The sequence below is a fragment of the Myotis myotis genome, unplaced genomic scaffold, assembly GCF_014108235.1.
Source record: "Myotis myotis isolate mMyoMyo1 unplaced genomic scaffold, mMyoMyo1.p scaffold_m19_p_13, whole genome shotgun sequence".
In the NCBI taxonomy this organism is placed as follows: domain Eukaryota; kingdom Metazoa; phylum Chordata; class Mammalia; order Chiroptera; family Vespertilionidae; genus Myotis; species Myotis myotis.
The window spans coordinates 56,412,273-56,429,570 of NW_023416317.1; the positions used below are offsets into that span (position 1 = coordinate 56,412,273).

Genomic DNA, 17,298 nt, shown 5'->3' on the forward strand with positions numbered 1-17,298 from the left:
CCTTTTTCTTTCTCCTCCTCCTCTCCTCCCCACCCCTGCCCTGTCGGCTTGTGTCCAAACCCTGCCTCCCAGTCCTATCAGAAAGCAACAGTCCAACCAGTGACTGCCCAGCCCCCCAGGCACCCCAAGTCCCCCTTCCCTGGAATCTTGCAGTGCATTGTGGGAGTATTGGGGAACAGGGAAGACCCCTCCTCGGCAAAAGCCAAGCCCTGGGGTGACTGAGAGGTTGGAATCTGGGTGTGAGGATGGCAGGGGGACCCTCTGCCCAGAGCAAGGTGGCCAGTCCCACTGGGCCGGTCCCAGACGCCCACAAACCCACGCAGGGACAGTGGCATGCACACACACAGGCTCATGTCACTCACGCCTGCACGGGCCCCATCGGTGGATCCCTCACCAGCACCCCATGCCTGCTCTGAGCCCACACAGGTCCTAGGAAGGGGGAGAAACCCCCCTCCCCCCTCCCGCCCTCATGCTCCCAGCCCAAGAGGGCAGGTGTGCAGATTCAAGCAGCCCTCCCGTCGCCTCCCAGCCCCCAGACTCGCCCCCTGCAGCGTGGGAACTTTCCCGGGCACCACAAGGTCTCCCCTCCCCCAGCTCCTACCCTGGGGAGGACCGCCAGCCCCCACAATGCACTGCAGCCCACCCCGGCTGCCCACACTGTCTCTGGTTGGACTGTCTGTGCCCGTGAGAAACCCCCTCGGTTTGGCCATGTTGATGCCTGACACACAACAAAAGCAAGACCTACCAAAATGCAAAGAGCTGCAGCAAAGAGAGATACGGATCTGCAGCCAAAGCCACTCCCGCCCTCAGTCTCTGTGGAGGCGCAGGGAGTCAGCATGTGGTTTTTCCATTATGGACGCGATACGCGCGAGACTGGCGCCCCCAGACCATGCATATATATAGCAGTGTGTGTATATATATGTGCGTGTGTGTGTCCGTGTATATGTGCTATACAGCCGTATGGAAGCATATACAGCCGCGCCAAGGGACTCACTGCCGACAGAGGGCCGGGCCCGGGCAACATATTGGCTACAACTGCCCTCCTGCGGTGCTGTGGTCTCCACAGGCTCCACCCTCCCCACCCCACCCTCTCTCTCTGGCTCGAACTTGAACATGGAAGTGGCGGGTTTCCTCTTTGCTAGTGTCTCCCCCTCCCTGAAGCCACCCCCGCCCTGTCCCTCCAGCCCCTTGAGCTCTGAGCCCCTGGCCTCCCACCTCCCCAGCCCCCGCCGGATAACCCCCGTTTCTGTTGCAGATTTTGAGTTCCTGCTCCCCAGCAGCTTTGAGTCTGAAGGACATGTTTTCATTGCTCCCAGGTAGCTTGCGTGTGGCCTTGCTGAGGCGTCCTCCCCACCCCGGCCCGCCCCCTGCACTGCTGCCTGGAGCTCTGTGTGTCTGTCCTGTGCAGTGTCGCCCCCTCCCCATGCATAGCCCGTATGTGCGCCACGTGCATACCCGGGCCATGTAGCTGAACCAGGCAGCGGTGCCGGCTGCCCCGGCTCCCCTCCCAGCAGGCCTGGCGCGGAGGGCTCTGCACCCTCTGCCCACTTCCCTACCCTCCCAGGCAACCAGGAGTCCTCTGTGCCCCGGGCTGGCTGGGCAGCTGCTGCTCTGGTTTGCGGTGCCTCCCCCCGCCCGCCCCGCCCTGCACCCCGTCCTTGTCCTGTGTCAGTCAGTGTTTGTGTGGGTCTGAGGACGAGCCCGCCAGAGCCCCGTCGGCAGAGCCGAGTCTAGGTGTGGTGGCTCTCGGAGGACAGGGTGGAAGAGGGGCCGGGGGACAAGTGAGGGGTCAGGCCTGGACCACCCCTTGAGTGCGCTCAGCGTGCACATGCATCCTGGGGGCGCACCCTGCCTGCGGCCCACACCTGCAGGAGCCAGGGGGCCCCAGGTGGTCACGCCCTCCCCTGCGCCCCGGGCTCTGGAGGGGGGCAGGTGGGTGCAGCTAAGAGACCCGGGGCACCCCGGGCACCACGCCGGGCTCTGGACACTCCTAACCGCGTGTGTGCACGTGCGCGCATGCGCCCACACGGTTCTCCGACGGGTAGCTGCGTGTGTGTGTTTGTGAGTCCCTGTGGGTGTCTGAAGCGCCTGGTAGCTGTGGGTGGCTGTGCGCAGCAGCCGCTGGAAATGTGTGGAAAGGACTGTGTGACCCTCAGGGAGCTCTTTGAGGACAGAGACTGTGTCTGTTTTTGTCACCTGTGTCTTTGGCTCGGGAGCGCTCGATAAATACGTGTGGGGTGAGTGAAGAATGTAACCCGCAAACAGAAAGGCACACAGGGGGCTGCAGGGGCACGCACCTCAGGCCTCGCTGATCGGTGGTCTCTCTGGGAATGTCAGGTGTGGCCTCTACACCCGGTGGGGAAGCTATGCACGGCCCAGGGGCCCTGGCCAGGGAGCAGGGGGCTGAGAACGGGGCCTGGTGCCCTCACTAAGCTGTGGGCCCCAGCAGGGCCCGAGAAGCAGCACCCTGTGAAGTTCCCAGCTCGCTGCTGCCTGCGGACCAGCAGGGAGGGAGGTCTCTGAGGCCAGGGTGGGAGTAGGACCTGGGCAGGAAAAACAGCTCTTCACCGGGCTTCCTGGGGAGCGGAGCCTAAACAGGCCGCACACCCCGCAGCCCCCACCCTGGGCCCCTGCGAGGGGCCTCTTCACCTGCTGCGATTAGGAAACCAGCTCAGGAAGCTGGGTGAGTGGCCCGAGGCGAGGCACACAGCCAGGAAGCGCAGGGTCAGGTCTGAGTCCGCAGCAGCGGTGCTGGGACCACCCACCTGGTGCTCACAGACCAGGACAGCACACAGGTGGGGCACCACCGGAGGGCCTCCCCGTGCTCCATCCCGGTCCAGATACGCAGGAGAGGTGGGAGGCTCTGCAGGGCCATGTCCAGGAGCAAGAACCTTCCAGGATGGAGGAAGTAGACCCCCATTCTGTCAGCTCTGCCCCCCCTCAGACCTGCGAGCCTGCCAGGCCCGGAGCGGCTACAGCCTGTAAGAACACACCTGCCCCCCGCCTGGAGGCCTGGCTGACCAGCAAATGACCTGGAAGACCTGCTGGGAAGCCTCGACCCTCTGCCCTGTCCAGCCCCCCAAGCCCACTCCTCTTGCCCCCCCTCTGCCCCCAGAGAGTATTGCAAGGACCTGAATGCCTCAGACAACAACACCGAGTTCCTGAAAAACTTCATCGAGCTCATGGAGAAAGTGACTCCGGACTCCAAGCAGTGTGAGTGCGGATGGGGCGGCCCGGGAGCCGGAACCAGCAGGTGTGGAAGATGCAGGCCTAAGCCAAGGGCCAGGCCGGGCCAGGGCATGGGGAAGGCTCCCATTAGAGCCTTGAGGGGAGGGGGTCCGTGGGCAGGGAGCCATGAAAAGCTGCCCCCCACCCCTGCCCTCCCCTTTCAGGCAACAACTTCCTTCTGCACAACCTGATCTTGGACACGGGCATCACCCAGCAGCTGGTGGAGCGCGTGTGGCGGGACCAGGATCTCAACACGTAGGCACCGCCCGGGCTGTGGGGGCAGGAGGCCGGGATGGGCCCGTGAAGGCAGCCTGTGACCTCACCTCCCTGCTGCCCCCAGGTACAGCCTTCTGGCCGTGTTTGCTGCCACTGACGGCGGCATCACCCGAGTGTTCCCCAACAAGTAAGCGACCTACCCCACTCCCAACACCCTGCCCTTGCCTGGGACCCCGCCTCCGTCCTGCCGCCCAGAGGCCTGGGCACCTGCTGAGACCGCTGTCCCCCATAAGCCACCCTTCCACCAACCTCTGCCTTCCTGGGTGACCAGGGCAGCTGAAGACTGGACAGAGAACCCGGAGCCCTTCAATGCCAGTTTCTACCGCCGCAGCCTGGATAACCGCGGATACGTCTTCAGGCCCCCACACCAGGAGGGTGCGTGTCCCCCGGATGCACAGCAGCAGGGAGCTGAGGCCACGCTGTGTGCTCCTCCAGGCAGGGCTCTCCTCCCCGAGGCCCCTCCCAAACACGAGGCAGGCTGAGATGGGCGCCGAGGTGGGCGGATGAGGAGAGAGGGCGGGGCTATGCTGACCATTGCCCTGGGTGCTGGGTGCTTAGGGCTGGGGGAAGCGTTGGCTGGGCTCCTGGGCCAGCCCCCACCCTGACTGCCTCGCCCAGCCCTGCTCAGGCCTCTGGAGCTGGAGAATGACACGGTGGGCATCCTGGTCAGCACCGCTGTGGAGTTCAGTCTGGGCGGACGCACCCTGAGACCAGCAGGTCAGTGCCCGTGGCGGGAGCAGGGAGGGGCCCACAGTGGGCAGGGTGCTGCCTAGGCCGGCAGGCAGGCAGGCACTGATGGCCCTTGCTCTCCCCGCCAGTGGTGGGTGTTAAGCTGGATCTAGAAGCCTGGGCTGAGAAGTTCAAGGTGCTAGCCAGCAACCGTACCCACCAGGACCAGCCTCAGAAGGTACTTGGGCAGGGGTGGGGGCCGCAGCCCAGCAGCACGCGTTCTGGAGCCCCCGGGAACCTCTACCAGTCCTCCCTCTCAGTGTCTCCAGTGCCTGTGGGAGGCAGGGGCTGGTGCAGATGCCTGGGGAGCCCAGGGGTGGAGGGTGCTGGGAGGGGGAGACTGGTGGACACCTTACAGTCCTTGCTCTCTGCCCAGCAGTGCGGCCCCAGCACCCACTGTGAGATGGACTGCGAGGTTAACAATGAGGTGGGTGCGCCCTGGACTTCTCATTCTCCCCTGCCCCCCGCAACTCCTAGGCCCTCCCCGCCCTGACCTCACAGCTTTACCGGAACTGGGGGAAGTGGTGCCCCTCCAGTCAACCCGCGGACGGCCAGGGTCTGGGGAGGAAGGTCTGGGCCCAAGCCCCTCTCCGTCTTCCTCCCCTCCTCCGGTTCAGGACCTGCTCTGTGTCCTCATTGATGATGGGGGATTCCTGGTGCTGTCGAACCAGAACCACCAGTGGGACCAGGTGAGAGTCAGGAAGAGGGTAGGAGGGGGCGGGGTCTGAGCCTGGCGGGGGAGGGGCCGCCAGCCCTGTGACGGGTCCCCTCCCCGCTACCCAGGTGGGCAGGTTCTTCAGTGAGGTGGATGCCAACCTGATGCTGGCCCTCTACAACAACTCCTTCTACACCCGCAAGGAGTCCTACGACTACCAGGCCGCCTGCGCCCCACAGCCCCCGGGCAACCTGGGTGCTGCTCCCCGGGGCGTCTTTGTGGTGAGCCCCAGCAATGCCTGGCCTGGAGCTGGAGGGTGGGGGGCTGGGAGGCCTGACGAAAGATGACCCCGTCCCTCTGAGAGAGCGGGTGCAGGGTCCGGGCAGCAGTGGCAGCGTGCCTCTCTCTGCAGCCCACCATCGCAGACTTCCTGAACCTGGCCTGGTGGACCTCGGCGGCGGCCTGGTGAGCCCTCGAGGGCAGAGGGTCGGGGAGGGCTGCAGGGGAATGGGCGGGGCCCTGGCGCCGCTGACCACTCCCACTCGGTGACCGGCCCTGCAGGTCCTTGTTCCAGCAGCTTCTCTATGGCCTCATCTACCACAGCTGGTTCCAAGCAGGTAGGACTGGCGCTGAAGTCCCCTCCTCCCAGCCCCTCTCCCCGAGGGAGGGCGGGGTCATGGCCGAGCGCGTGGAGAGGAGCTGGGGCCCCAAGGGGCGCGGCGGTGGAGGGCTGTGGCTGTGGCTGTGGCTGTGGCTGTGGCTGTGGCTGGGCTGTGGCTGTGGCTGTCGCTGTGGCTGTGGCTGTGGCTGTCGCTGTGGCTGTGACTGTGGCTGTGGCTGTGACTGTGGCTGTCGCTGTGGCTGTGACTGTGGCTGTGGCTGTGGCTGTGGCTGGGCTGTGGCTTTGGCTGTGGCTGTGGCTGTGGCTGTGACTGTGGCTGTCGCTGTGGCTGTGGCTGTGGCTGTGGCTGGGCTGTGGCTGGGCTGGGGGCTGTCGCTGTCGCTGTGGCTGTGACTGTGACTGTGGCTGTGGCTGTCGCTGTGGCTGTGACTGTGGCTGTGGCTGTGGCTGTGGCTGTGGCTGGGCTGTGGCTGTGGCTGTGGCTGGGCTGTGGCTGTGGCTGTCGCTGTGGCTGTGACTGTGACTGGCTGTGGCTGTGGCTGTGGCTGTCGCTGTGGCTGTGGCTGTAGCTGTGGCTGGGCTGTGGCTGTGGCTGTGGCTGTGGCTGTGGCTGTGGCTGGGCTGTGGCTGAGGCTGAGGCTGAGGCTGAGGCTCCGTCGCGCAGATCCCGCCGAGGCCGAGGGCAGCCCCGAGGCGCGCGAGAGCAGCTGCGTCATGAAGCAGACGCAGTACTACTTCGGGCCGGTGAACGCCTCCTACAACGCCATCATCGACTGTGGCAACTGCTCCAGGTGCTGGGGCGGCCGGGAAGGGCGGGGCGGGGCCTAGATTGGTGGGCGGGGCCATTTGAGGTGTGGGCGGAGGGTGGGGCCTGATTGGGGCGCCACCGGGGTTGGTGGGCGGGGCCGGGGGAGGACGTGGTCTGATTGGGGCGTGGGCGGAGGGGCGGGGCCGGCCTCTACGCCCCGCCTTTCTGTGCTGCCTCCAGGCTGTTCCACGCGCAGAGACTGATGAACACCAACCTGCTCTTCGTGGTGGCGGAGAAGCCGCTGTGCAGCCAGTGTGAGGCCGGCCGGCTGCTGCAGAAGGAGACGCACTGTATCCTGCCCCCGCCGCGCCCCCCGCCCCCGTCCCCGCTCCCCGCGCGCCCCGCACCCCCCACGCCGCCTTGGCCGCCTCCTTGACTCCCCACCCATGCCCAGCGGACGGCCCGGAGCAGTGCGAACTGGTGCAGAGACCGCGATATCGGAGAGGCCCGCACATCTGCTTCGACTACAACGCGACAGTGAGTAGGGGATGGTGGACTGGACACTCGCTCTCCTCCCCGGGGCTGCGCGGCCCTGCGCCCTCCGCTGCCCCGGCTGCAGGCTGACCGGCTCCTTTTCCCTTCTGCAGGAAGATACCTCAGACTGCGGCCGCGGAGCCTCCTTCCCGCCGTCGCTGGGCGTCCTGGTCTCCCTGCAGCTGCTGCTCCTCCTGGGCCTGCCTCCCGGGCCGCAGGCTCATCAAGTCCACGCCCACACCTCGCGCCGCCTCTGAGCAGCCCTCCTGGCTCCCCCCAGGCCTCCCGCATTCCCCGCTCCCCCTTAGATCCTCACCCCCTATCTCACTGAAGGACTGAACGCACCAGGCCCCCAGAGGCTTAGCCTTGGAGGGGGTGCGGGGTGCCCACAGGAGGGCGCTGCAGGTCTTTGGCGCCCAGGCACATCTGCTGCTGAACTGTCCGTGTCTCCAGACCCCCATTTCCGCTGGACTTACCCACCCCTGGGACAGGGAAGCCACAGTACTGGTGCCAAACCAGGCCCCACTGCCCACCCTGCCCCACGGAACTGCTCCAACCTGGCCCTGCTGCCCCACTTGGGACCAAATGTGGGTTCCCTGGGGACAGCGGAGCCCCGTGTGTCCCAGCTTCAGTCCTGGCAGGAGAGGTCCTGGGCCAGCACCCCTGGGTCCTGCTCCTCTCAGGCCTCCATCCCCTTCCCCCTCCACCCAAGCCCGGCAGGTGTCAAGCAGTGACGTGAAACTGGCTCAGACACACCCACACACACCTGGAGCCTGAGGGCAGGAACTGATTCGGAGCAGACACATCCCGGAGGACACACACAGACACGCACAGGGGGGGGGGGGGGGGCCATGAAGCCTTACAGAGGGGCAGGGCTGGCGGGAGGGCTGGCATGCACACACTCCCGCTCCTGCTCACTGCCTGCCTCTAGCCTGACCTGCAGCCCAGCTGATCCTCCATCTAAAGCTGAATGTCAAACAGTGCCAAATGCTGGGGCAGGGGGCAAAGGCCCCTCTGTACCCCCCTAGCCGCCAGTGTCCCCTAAATGCCCTCCCCCCCCCACCCCCCGCCAGGTGCTCATTGTAACCATTTATCAGTAGTGTCAGGCCCCTGTGGGACCACATACCACTGCCCGCACCCCCGGCAGAGGAACCCTCACCAGACAGCGCCCTTTGCCTTAGCAGGGTGACGTGATTGCTCCTGGCTGGGCCACCCCACCCCACAACCTGGCCCTTACACACTCAGGCTTGTGCCCACCTCCTGTCTCCTTCCCATTCACACACACTCCCTACCCCCAGGAGGCCAAACTGCTCCTCCCTGCTGAACACACACTTGCACACGCATACACACATAGACACACTCTGTGCACACAAAGAGGCTGAGCCTGGGCACACTTCTTCACACCATTCATTCTGGTCATTTCCTCCAGAGGCATCCCAGCCTGGGGGCTGGTGGGGGACTGAGGGCAGGGATGTGGCCATGGGGCTCAGATGGACTGGGAGGAGGGGGGAGGGATGCATTAATTAATGGCTCCGTTAATTAATGTCATGTTGCTTGTCGCTTTCTCGGTGTGTGTGTCTGGTCCATGCCCGCTGCTGGTGCCAGGGTGGGTGTCCATGCTGTACACCCAGCCTTGATGCCAGCCGTGTCTCATGAGGGCGTGTGTGTAACTGTAGTGTAGTCAGGTGCTCAATGGGGAACATAAAAATAAAAAAGAATCAAACATATACAGAAAAATAAATATATTTTAAGTTTAAAAAACGGAAAAACAGACAAAACAATTCCCATCAGGTAGTTGTCCAACCCCCAGCTGGGTCTGACCCTTCTCATTGCCCACCTGACCTGGCTGCCCCCTCACCTCGGGCTCGGGGGATCTGGGGGGGACTTGGGGGCCATTTCCTCTTCTCTGCCCTTTTTTTTTGGTTGTTCTATTTTGTACAGACAAGTCAGAAAAACAACAGCGACAAAAAAGTCAAGAAACTTTGTAAAATATTGTGTGTGTGATTCCTTGTAAAATATTTTCAAATGGTTTATTACAGAAGATCAGTTATTAAATAATGTTCATATTTTCACTTCAAATGGTTCCCATTCGCTGTGTCTGCCCCGGGGTGAGAATGCGTAGCTTGAAGAACCAAGTCGCCTTGACCTCAGAGCCCCACTGAGCACTCAGCTAGGAGCCAAGGCCATGGCAATCCAGTCTCGGGGGGGGTGTAGAACCCCAGGCATCCTGGGTACCACATACTTGAACCCTTTGCCTTGAATAATCCCAAAAGCATCTGAGAAAAGCTGTTTAAGAAAACAAAACAAGCCCTGGACGGTTTGGCTCAGTGGATAGAGCGTCGGCCTGCAGACTGAAGGGTCCCGGGTTCGATTCTGGTCGAGGGCATGTACCTTGGTTGCAGGTACATCCCCGGTGGGGGCGGTGCAGGAGGCAGCTGACCAATGTTTCTCTCTCATGGATGTTTCTGACTCTCCCTCTCCCTTCCTCTCTGGAAAAAAATCAATGGAATATATTTTTTAAAAAAAACAAAACTAAAAAACAAGCTCAAGGAGATGAGATGTGGGTTTAGGGAGCATCCAGCCATCAGGTCAGACCACCCGGCCCAGTGGGCAGGTCCTCATCTGAAGTGAAGTGTGAGGACCCAGCCTGAGCCCACTACCCGGTGCTGGAGGGCCCGGTGCTGCTGCTCCGAGGAGGGTCTAGTCCACCAAAGGCATGGCCGCGGCTCTTCCCAGCCCAGGGAAGCTCCAGGACTGGGGTCTCCATGGCCACTGCTGCTCACACTGGAACCCAACCCTCTAGTTCGTTTTAATCCCAACTCTTAATAGTCCACCCTGGTCCGTGTGACCTTTGAGTTCTTTCAAGGGGAAAGACTTACAACCACCAGAGCAGAGGTTTCCTGGCGCTACTGACTGACAATCCAGGGCGCTCACCGGTGGCTTCTGGCTGACTCCTCACCACAACCTTAGAGCTGGGTACTAGTTCATCCCCATACTGCAGATGAGCAAACTGAAACTTAGGAGAGATTCTTTCCGCCCAGATGAGGAGGACAAGAAATCAGCAGAAGTTTCCGAGAGGAGCTGGTCTGTGTCTGGGGGTCCTTAGATGCTAAATAAATGGAGGAGGGCATTCCAAGCCTTAGCGAAGGCACCTTTCCTCACTCCTCTGCAGGAGCTGGCCACCGAGCAACACCTACCTAGCACCCTCTGAGACAGCCCCCATCCTGTGCCGTGCAACAGCCCAGAGGTCCCGGGGTAGGGCTGCCGGATAAAATATGGAACATTTTTTGTATTTGGCTCAGTGGACAGAGCGTCGGCCTGCAGACTGAAGGGACCCGGGTTCAATTCTAGTCAAGGGCACATACCCACGTTGCAGGCTTGATCCCCAGTAGGGGGCGTGCCGGAGGCAGCTGATGGATGGATCGATCGATCGATGGTTCTCTTTCATCATCGATGTTTCTACCTCTCCTTCTCCCTTCCTCTCTGAAATCAATAAAACATATATATTAAAAATATAGAGAGAACATTCAATCAAATTTGAATTTCAGATAAATATTTTTAGTACATCAATATTGCATAGGACATAACTACACTATAAAAATGGAGACATGCTACCCTGGCTGGTTTGGCTCAGTCGATAAAGCATCGGCCTTCGAACTGACGGGTCCCAGGTTCAATTCCAGTTGGGGGCGCATATCCGGGTTGTGGGTCTGATCCCCAATGGGGGGTGTGTAGGAGGCAGCTGATCAATCGATGGTTCTCTCTCATCACTGATGTTTCTTTCTCTCCCTCTCCTTCCTCTCTGAAATCAATAAAAACATTTTTTTAGTGGAGACATGCTTATACTAAAAAAAATTATTCATTATATATTTGAGATTCAAATTTTTTTAACATATTTTATTGACTTTTTACAGAGAGGAAGGGAGAGGGGTACAGAGCTAGAAACATCGATGAGAGAGAAACATCGATCAGCTGCCTCCTGCACACCACTCACTGGCGATGTGCCCACAACCAAGGTACATGCCCCTGACCGGAATCGAACCTGGGACCCTTCAATCCGCAGGCCGGCGCTCCATCCACTGAGCCAAACCGGTCAGGGTGAGATTCAAATTTGATTGGGCACCTTGTATTTTGATTTGTTAAATCTGGCAGCCTTACCCTGGGGTGACATCCGGTGAGAACCCAGACCTCAGACAAAGATAAAGGTGTCAATACCCTTTGTAACCTGGAAGGTGATGCACCTGCTGGCAGGAGCACTGACATCAGCGGCTAAAAGGAAGGGGTCCTGCACTTTATAAATGTACTTTGTCAAATAATTATTTAATTACATGCACTTTTTTTTAAGAAATCTCATTTCATTTTTTTTTTTCTTGATTTCAGAGAGGAAGGGAGAGGGAGAGAGAGAGAGAAAAACATCCATGATGAGAGGGAACCATTGATCGGCTGCCTCCTGCATGTTGGACCGAGCCCACAATCCAGGCACGTGTCCTTGACCAGAATCGAACCTGGGACCCTTCCGTCCACAGGCCGACGCTCTATCCACTGAGCCAAACTGGCAAGGGGTATATGCATATTTTTTAAAAGTAACTCAAGATACAAAAAAATAAGCTTGCACAGGACACAACCTTCCAGAAGCCACCATTGCAATGAAGTGGGGACCCAGGGCCAGCCTTGTCCAAGTTTGTGGGGAGACTTCTCTTCCTCTGGGCCAGCAATCAGAAGGGTGTAGGGTGCAGGAAACCAGAGTTTGAGTCGTGGCTCCACCTTACTTGTAACAAGGACAGCCTGGGCTGCGCACTCACTGTGCTCCCAGGGTGAACTGGCATTTTACACTCCAGGCCCTTTGGACCCTCAGGGTATGTCCTGTCATCTCCGTTTTACATCTCCATGAAACTGGGTTTCAACCAAGTCCAGGAACTTAGCCAATGTACGCAGCTGCCAAATGGCAGGGCAAGAATTCCAACCTGGGTCAGGCCCTATGCATCCCAAACAACCTGAGTCAGGCTTACTCCAGACCATGGGCGTCCCAGTTCCCGCACACTACTAGAAGGTACACCAGGGCCACCCAACATTCTCACCCACACACCTACCCACGAAGACACACCCATTCAGATGTACATGCCAAGGAGCCACGCTTCCCGGGGGACTCAGCAAGTGTGTGGCATGCAGTTGTGGTGCCGCCGGTACCCGCCGCTTTCCCAGGGTTAGCGAAGCTTCTTCACCCACTCCCACCTCCCGAGGACTGGTGGAAAACGGTCCTGAAAACTACACTTCCCAAGCAACCCCTCTTCTCACCACCGACTTGCCCGGCCCGCGCGCACAGCCTCCTGGGAGTTGTAGTTCTACCCAGAACCCTGACTTCCGCTCGTCCCCAGCATGGCGCGGACCCGGAAGACCTACGCGGAGAGGGCATCCCGCCGCCTCCCGGGGCGCGCAGGCGCAGCACCCCTGTTTGTCGGCGCCTGAGAAGGGAGGAGGTACGGTCGAAGGCAAGACCCTGGCCGAGCCAGAGCTGACCTGACTTGACTCGGGCCCAGAACTAGGCTCCAGTCCCGCGCGGGCCGGACCGTAGGACCTCGGAGTGGATGGAGCAGGCCCAGCCCTGAGACCAACGGCAGCCACTGGGCCTGGCTCGGGGCCCACCGGGCGGGCAGGCAGGCGGGCCGGAGCCGCCCAGGGCTTCCCCTCGGGTCCCGGGCGAGGGGCCTAGGCCCCGCCCCGCAGCCAGGCCGGGCCCGGCCCTTTGGAACCGGAGTCCACCCGACCAGAAGTGGAGTCCTCACCGGGGCGGGGCCATCGGCCAGTGACTAGGCCGTGCCCGGGCCTCCCGTCGGGGCCGGAGTGGGACGAGGCCCGGGGAGGCCCCTAGACCACTAGACGCTCCCCTCCGGCCGACGCCCGCCGAGAAGATGCAGCGCGCCCTGCCCGGCGCCCGCCAGCACCTGGGGGCCGTCCTGGCCAGCGCCAGCGTGGTGGTGAAGGCCCTGTGCGCCGCGGTGCTGTTCCTCTACCTGCTGTCCTTCGCCGTGGACACGGGCTGCCTGGCGGTCACCCCGGGCTACCTCTTCCCGCCCAACTTCTGGATCTGGACCCTGGCCACCCACGGGCTGATGGAACAGCACGTGTGGGATGTGGCCATCAGCCTGGCCACGGTGGTGGTGGCCGGGCGCTTGCTCGAGCCCCTCTGGGGGGCCTTGGAGCTGCTCATCTTCTTCTCCGTGGTGAACGTGTCCGTGGGGCTGCTGGGGGCCTTCGCCTACCTCCTCACCTACATGGCTTCCTTCAACCTGGTGTACCTTTTCACCATCCGCATCCACGGCGCCCTGGGCTTCCTGGGCGGCGTCCTGGTGGCGCTGAAGCAAACCATGGGGGACTGTGTGGTCCTGCGGGTGCCCCAGGTGCGCGTCAGCGTGGTGCCCATGCTGCTGCTGGCGCTGCTGCTGCTCCTGCGGCTGGCCGCGCTGCTCCAGAGCCCCGCGCTGGCCTCCTACGGCTTCGGGCTGCTCTCCGGCTGGGTGTACCTCCGCTTCTACCAGCGCCACAGCCGAGGCCGAGGGGACATGGCCGACCACTTTGCTTTCGCCACCTTCTTCCCGGAGATCCTGCAGCCTGTGGTGGGGCTGTTGGCGAACTTGGTGCACAGCCTCCTGGTGAAGGTGAAGATCTGCCAGAAGACAGTGAAGCGCTACGATGTGGGGGCCCCGTCCTCCATCACCATCAGCCTCCCCGGCACAGACCCTCAGGATGCGGAGCGGAGAAGGTACTGTGGGAACCTGTGAAACCTGGTTGAGCTAGGGGAGCACTCATCAAGTCGCATCCCATCTGTCGGGGTGCCAGGGGTCAGGTGTCGGGGTGGATTCAGAAAGAGGTCGAAGCCGGTTCGCGGCCTTGAGGAACTCGGCACGTAGGTGTCTGGGCTCCGGTAGGCGCTTTGCAGTATTGCCCTTCTCCCCACCGAGGCTGCCTAAAGGTCTCGAGAAACACCCGGTCTCCTTGGTGCTGGGTGAGGGCCAATGGAGGGCCAGGTACGCATCACTCTGGCCTCGTCTCAGAATCTTGGAATCCGAGACACGGTTCTGTGGAAGCCAGAAACGGCCTCTGGTTGGTCTGTGAGAGGGACACAGGAGACCCCGGGTCCTGCAGGGGCACTCTGGCCCACCCCCGTTTCCAGTTGCTGACCCATGGCCTGTTCCTGGGCCTTAATTCAGATCCTGCGCTTCTCTGCCACCTGTTGAGAGGGGAGCTGGAGGTGTCAGTAGGCTCCCCCGCCTCCTGCAGGGAGGCCTGTTACCAAACCCAGGGCCTGGCCACGTGACCCGGGCCTGGAGCTGCCTTTTCATTATCTGTAAACCGAGCCATCGGCACCGTCAGGCCCAGGGTTACTCGGTGCACCTGGGCCAGGGCAGGACCGGTCCTCTAACTCCAGCCCTTTCTCTCCCCGTCTGTGGCCTCGCCACAGTGGTCACAGCTCCGTTGCCAACATGATTCTTGGGTGTTTCTGAGGCAGTTACTGGAGAAGTGAAATCTGCGCAGGCTGTTCCCTCTTTCCGCATTTGCCAAGGCTGCTGCTGCTGCTCACCTGTGGCGGGCTGCTCGGCAGCTCTGAGTTCGGCGGAGGAGCTCGCCCCGTGCTGACCTCCGCTGGGCTGTGGGTTGAGGACGGGATACGTCTCTTTCTTGAAAGTTTCCAGCCGGGCAGTGCCACAGGTGACTGGTCCACGGTGGCGGGTGCTGCCGGCAGAAGTGTGGGCCCTGCAGTCGTGTCTCTATGGCTGAGAAGCCCCAAAGACCGAGGTCTGTCTGAACCCTCCCCCGTGGAGGAGCTGGAGCCAGCAGGCTGGGCCGGTAGAAGCTGGGCTGTCCTCAGAGCTCTCAGGTGGGGCCAGGTCACGGGGCGGTCCCCCTGCCAGTGACAGGTCCTACTGGGACTGTTAGGGTTGGCTGGACATTGAAAACACCTCTGCTCAGGCCCAAGAAAATGGACGGTGGAGGCAGGTTGGGGCAGGGGTATCAGGAGGCAGATTCTGGCACAGCCTGTGGTGGGCTGACTTGGGGGTGGGAGTTACTCCTCCAGTCACTCTGACATCTGGCTGCATGCTACTCCCAGACGCAAAGGCTACTCCTCGTGGCCGCAGGGTTTCCTGTCTCTCACCCTCGTGAGGAAGTGACTAGCAAGTCTCCACCTCTGTCCCTCGGCAGCACTGACAAGTCAGCCTCCAGAAGGGGAGCTGGGGAGCCGCGGAGGACTGCCCTGTCTGTGCCAGCTTGCCATGTGCCAGGCTGGAGGGCAGAGTGGAAGTGTGCAGGCTTTTTGTGCCCATGCCCTTGCTGCCTCTCTGTCACGCTCCCTGCCTGGTGGAGATTTTGGTTCTCTGCTGGAACTCGGAAGGCTACGCAGACTGTCCCCACGCTGGCGGCAGAGGCTGAGCATCAGGCCCTCGGTGGCCACTGTCGGAAGTGCTGCCTGGCAGCATCCCACCTGCTGGGGACGGGACCAGTGCACGGATATACCTGCTAGTGACTTTCCTCCTGAGCGGGGTCTCTCAGAACCTGCCAGTAGGACCGTAGGCTCTGGCCTGTGCCTACCTGCGTGGCTGTTCCTCCTTCCTCTCGCCCTGCCAAGGACTCGGTGTGTTCCCACTGCCGCACAGGGCCTGGCGGCTTTGGGGGTTCTTCTGGGAGGAACATTGGAACCCCTTAGGAGGGTGGGCTGACCCGCCTTAGCCCGCTTTCCAGAGCAGGTGCTTGAGTCCCAGCCTTCCCCAAAGACCCTTCCAAGAGGCTCAAAGCACCCCTAAGAAGGAGTGGGGGGAGGCGTTCTTATTCTCTCCAGTGACACCAGTGCCCAGGCAGAAACTGGTAGGTCCAGGGACTCGCCCTTCTCCCCGTCTGCCTGGGGGCAGGGGAGGGGGGCACCAGCTCTGCCACCCTTGGGCACCACCTCAGAACCACGCCTTCTCCGGCTGGAGGTGCCTCCGCTGGGGGAGGAAGGCTCTCCAGCCTTCAGAGCCTCGTTCTGATGGTAGCGGCCCGATCCGGTCCCCGGGGAGCATAGCCCTGCACGGGGAAGGGAGCACCTAGATGCTTCTGTGGAGTCCGAGTGGTGCAGGGAGTCAGCTTCCTGGGCGAGAGCAGGGCGCGAGCCGAGTCCCAACCCAGAGTGACCCGCCATCTTCCCTCTGACCCCAGGCAACTGGCCCTGAAGGCCCTCAACGAGCGACTGAAGAGAGTGGAGGACCAGTCCGTCTGGCCGAGCATGGACGACGACGAGGAGGAGGCCGGGGCCAAGGTGGACAGCCCTCTGCCCTCAGACAAGGGCCCCGCCCTCCCAGGGAAGGGGGCTGCCCCAGAATCCAGCCTGATCACCTTTGAGGCAGCTCCCCCGAAGCTGTAACTCCAGACCGCCATGAGTGTAGCACCTCCTCTCCCACCCCCGACCCCTCTCGGCTGCTCCGAGGAGAGGGAAGACGGTCCGGGGTCTCCGCAGCCTCCTGCTATTTCTCGCCAACACTACCCAGGCCTCTTGCTACCTGGTCACAACTCCAGACAACCACTAAGTCAGGCATCCGCCAGCCGGGGTGTCTGAGGTAAGACTGCACCTCAGCAGGTCGCCCCAAGCAAGTGGCAGTAGGGACACTGGTGCCGCAGCTTCCGGGCCAACCCTCACACCTGATACTGGTGGCCGAGAGCCCTGAGCCAAGGCAAGGATTTGCCAAAAACGTCCTGGGGGGTCCAGCCAGCGTAGGAGCCAGCACAGGGCTGTGCCTTCCTGCCCGCCCCCGGAAGGACTGTATTCACCTCGAGATTTCCGGTTCCCTCTGCTGTGGCCACGGCTGCTGCTAGGCCAGAGCGGCCACAGCTCCCAGGCGTTTTCTACGGGACCACTGAGCGGGCGGCTGGCCCAGCGTGCAGTGTCAATAAAGCAGTTCTTTGAGGTATGACTCCTGGGCTGTGGGACCACCTCGTGCAGCCCCTCCTCGGGCTCAGCTGCAAAGTCAGGGACCTTACTCCAGGTCCAAGGGCTCAGTCCCCATGGCAACTCCAGCTGGAGAAGGGGCCCATTGCCCCCCTCTCCCTTCCCCAACCACATGCCCGCTGTCACCTCACACCCTTACTCATTTTCTTTCTCCCTCCTATCCCCACGCAGAGGCCCTGCCCAGGGGATCTTAGGACTGGGGGCTTCTCTATCCTCAGGAATTCTCATCCAGGGCTCACCTCCAGGACCAGTGCTCAGTGCTTGACACCTAGGAGCCAGCCATCCCGCTCCCATCTTGTCATTGCCCAGCACAGTGGGCAGCTGGGGGGCTGAAAGGACACGGCAGTACATTCACAGCCACAGCCCGAGGGCTTTCTAGAGCCTTGGGTAACACGGGCCTCTGGGCAGCCAGATCCTGGGGCGTGTGCGCTGGGAGAGCGTCAGTTCCGCAGTGAGCAGCCAGGAACAGGGTCCCGTGGCACCCAGCGCCCCCTTTTTCATCCTGATGGTCTTAGTGAGAACTATCCCCA

The 17,298-nt window shown here is 61.8% G+C and overlaps 2 protein-coding genes across 3 annotated transcripts in view; both read left to right on the forward strand.

The window, feature by feature from the left end:
• Positions 1 to 8,871, forward strand: part of CACNA2D2 (calcium voltage-gated channel auxiliary subunit alpha2delta 2) — a 109,562-nt gene extending 100,691 nt beyond the window's left edge. Inside the window, exons 23-38 of one of the 2 annotated variants that reach the window (XM_036333458.1) lie at positions 1,256 to 1,316; positions 3,116 to 3,213; positions 3,393 to 3,483; positions 3,569 to 3,631; positions 3,776 to 3,879; positions 4,123 to 4,221; positions 4,323 to 4,411; positions 4,610 to 4,660; positions 4,851 to 4,922; positions 5,017 to 5,169; positions 5,301 to 5,353; positions 5,450 to 5,505; positions 6,175 to 6,301; positions 6,499 to 6,608; positions 6,713 to 6,795; positions 6,906 to 8,871. In XM_036333458.1, the coding sequence (XP_036189351.1) occupies positions 1,256 to 1,316; positions 3,116 to 3,213; positions 3,393 to 3,483; positions 3,569 to 3,631; positions 3,776 to 3,879; positions 4,123 to 4,221; positions 4,323 to 4,411; positions 4,610 to 4,660; positions 4,851 to 4,922; positions 5,017 to 5,169; positions 5,301 to 5,353; positions 5,450 to 5,505; positions 6,175 to 6,301; positions 6,499 to 6,608; positions 6,713 to 6,795; positions 6,906 to 7,049 (1,454 nt within the window). In that variant the 3' untranslated portion in view covers positions 7,050 to 8,871. The remainder of the gene's footprint in view (positions 1 to 1,255; positions 1,317 to 3,115; positions 3,214 to 3,392; positions 3,484 to 3,568; positions 3,632 to 3,775; positions 3,880 to 4,122; positions 4,222 to 4,322; positions 4,412 to 4,609; positions 4,661 to 4,850; positions 4,923 to 5,016; positions 5,170 to 5,300; positions 5,354 to 5,449; positions 5,506 to 6,174; positions 6,302 to 6,498; positions 6,609 to 6,712; positions 6,796 to 6,905) is intronic. The other variant, XM_036333459.1, reaches the window with a different exon arrangement.
• Positions 8,872 to 12,140: 3,269 nt separating this feature from the next.
• On the forward strand, positions 12,141 to 16,733 carry TMEM115 (transmembrane protein 115). The gene is made up of 2 exons (XM_036333469.1): positions 12,141 to 13,552; positions 15,982 to 16,733. Exons 1-2 carry the CDS (start codon positions 12,702 to 12,704, stop codon positions 16,184 to 16,186), a joined length of 1,056 nt encoding a protein of 351 aa, XP_036189362.1. The 5' UTR covers positions 12,141 to 12,701; the 3' UTR covers positions 16,187 to 16,733.
• The last annotated feature ends 565 nt before the right edge of the window (positions 16,734 to 17,298 follow it).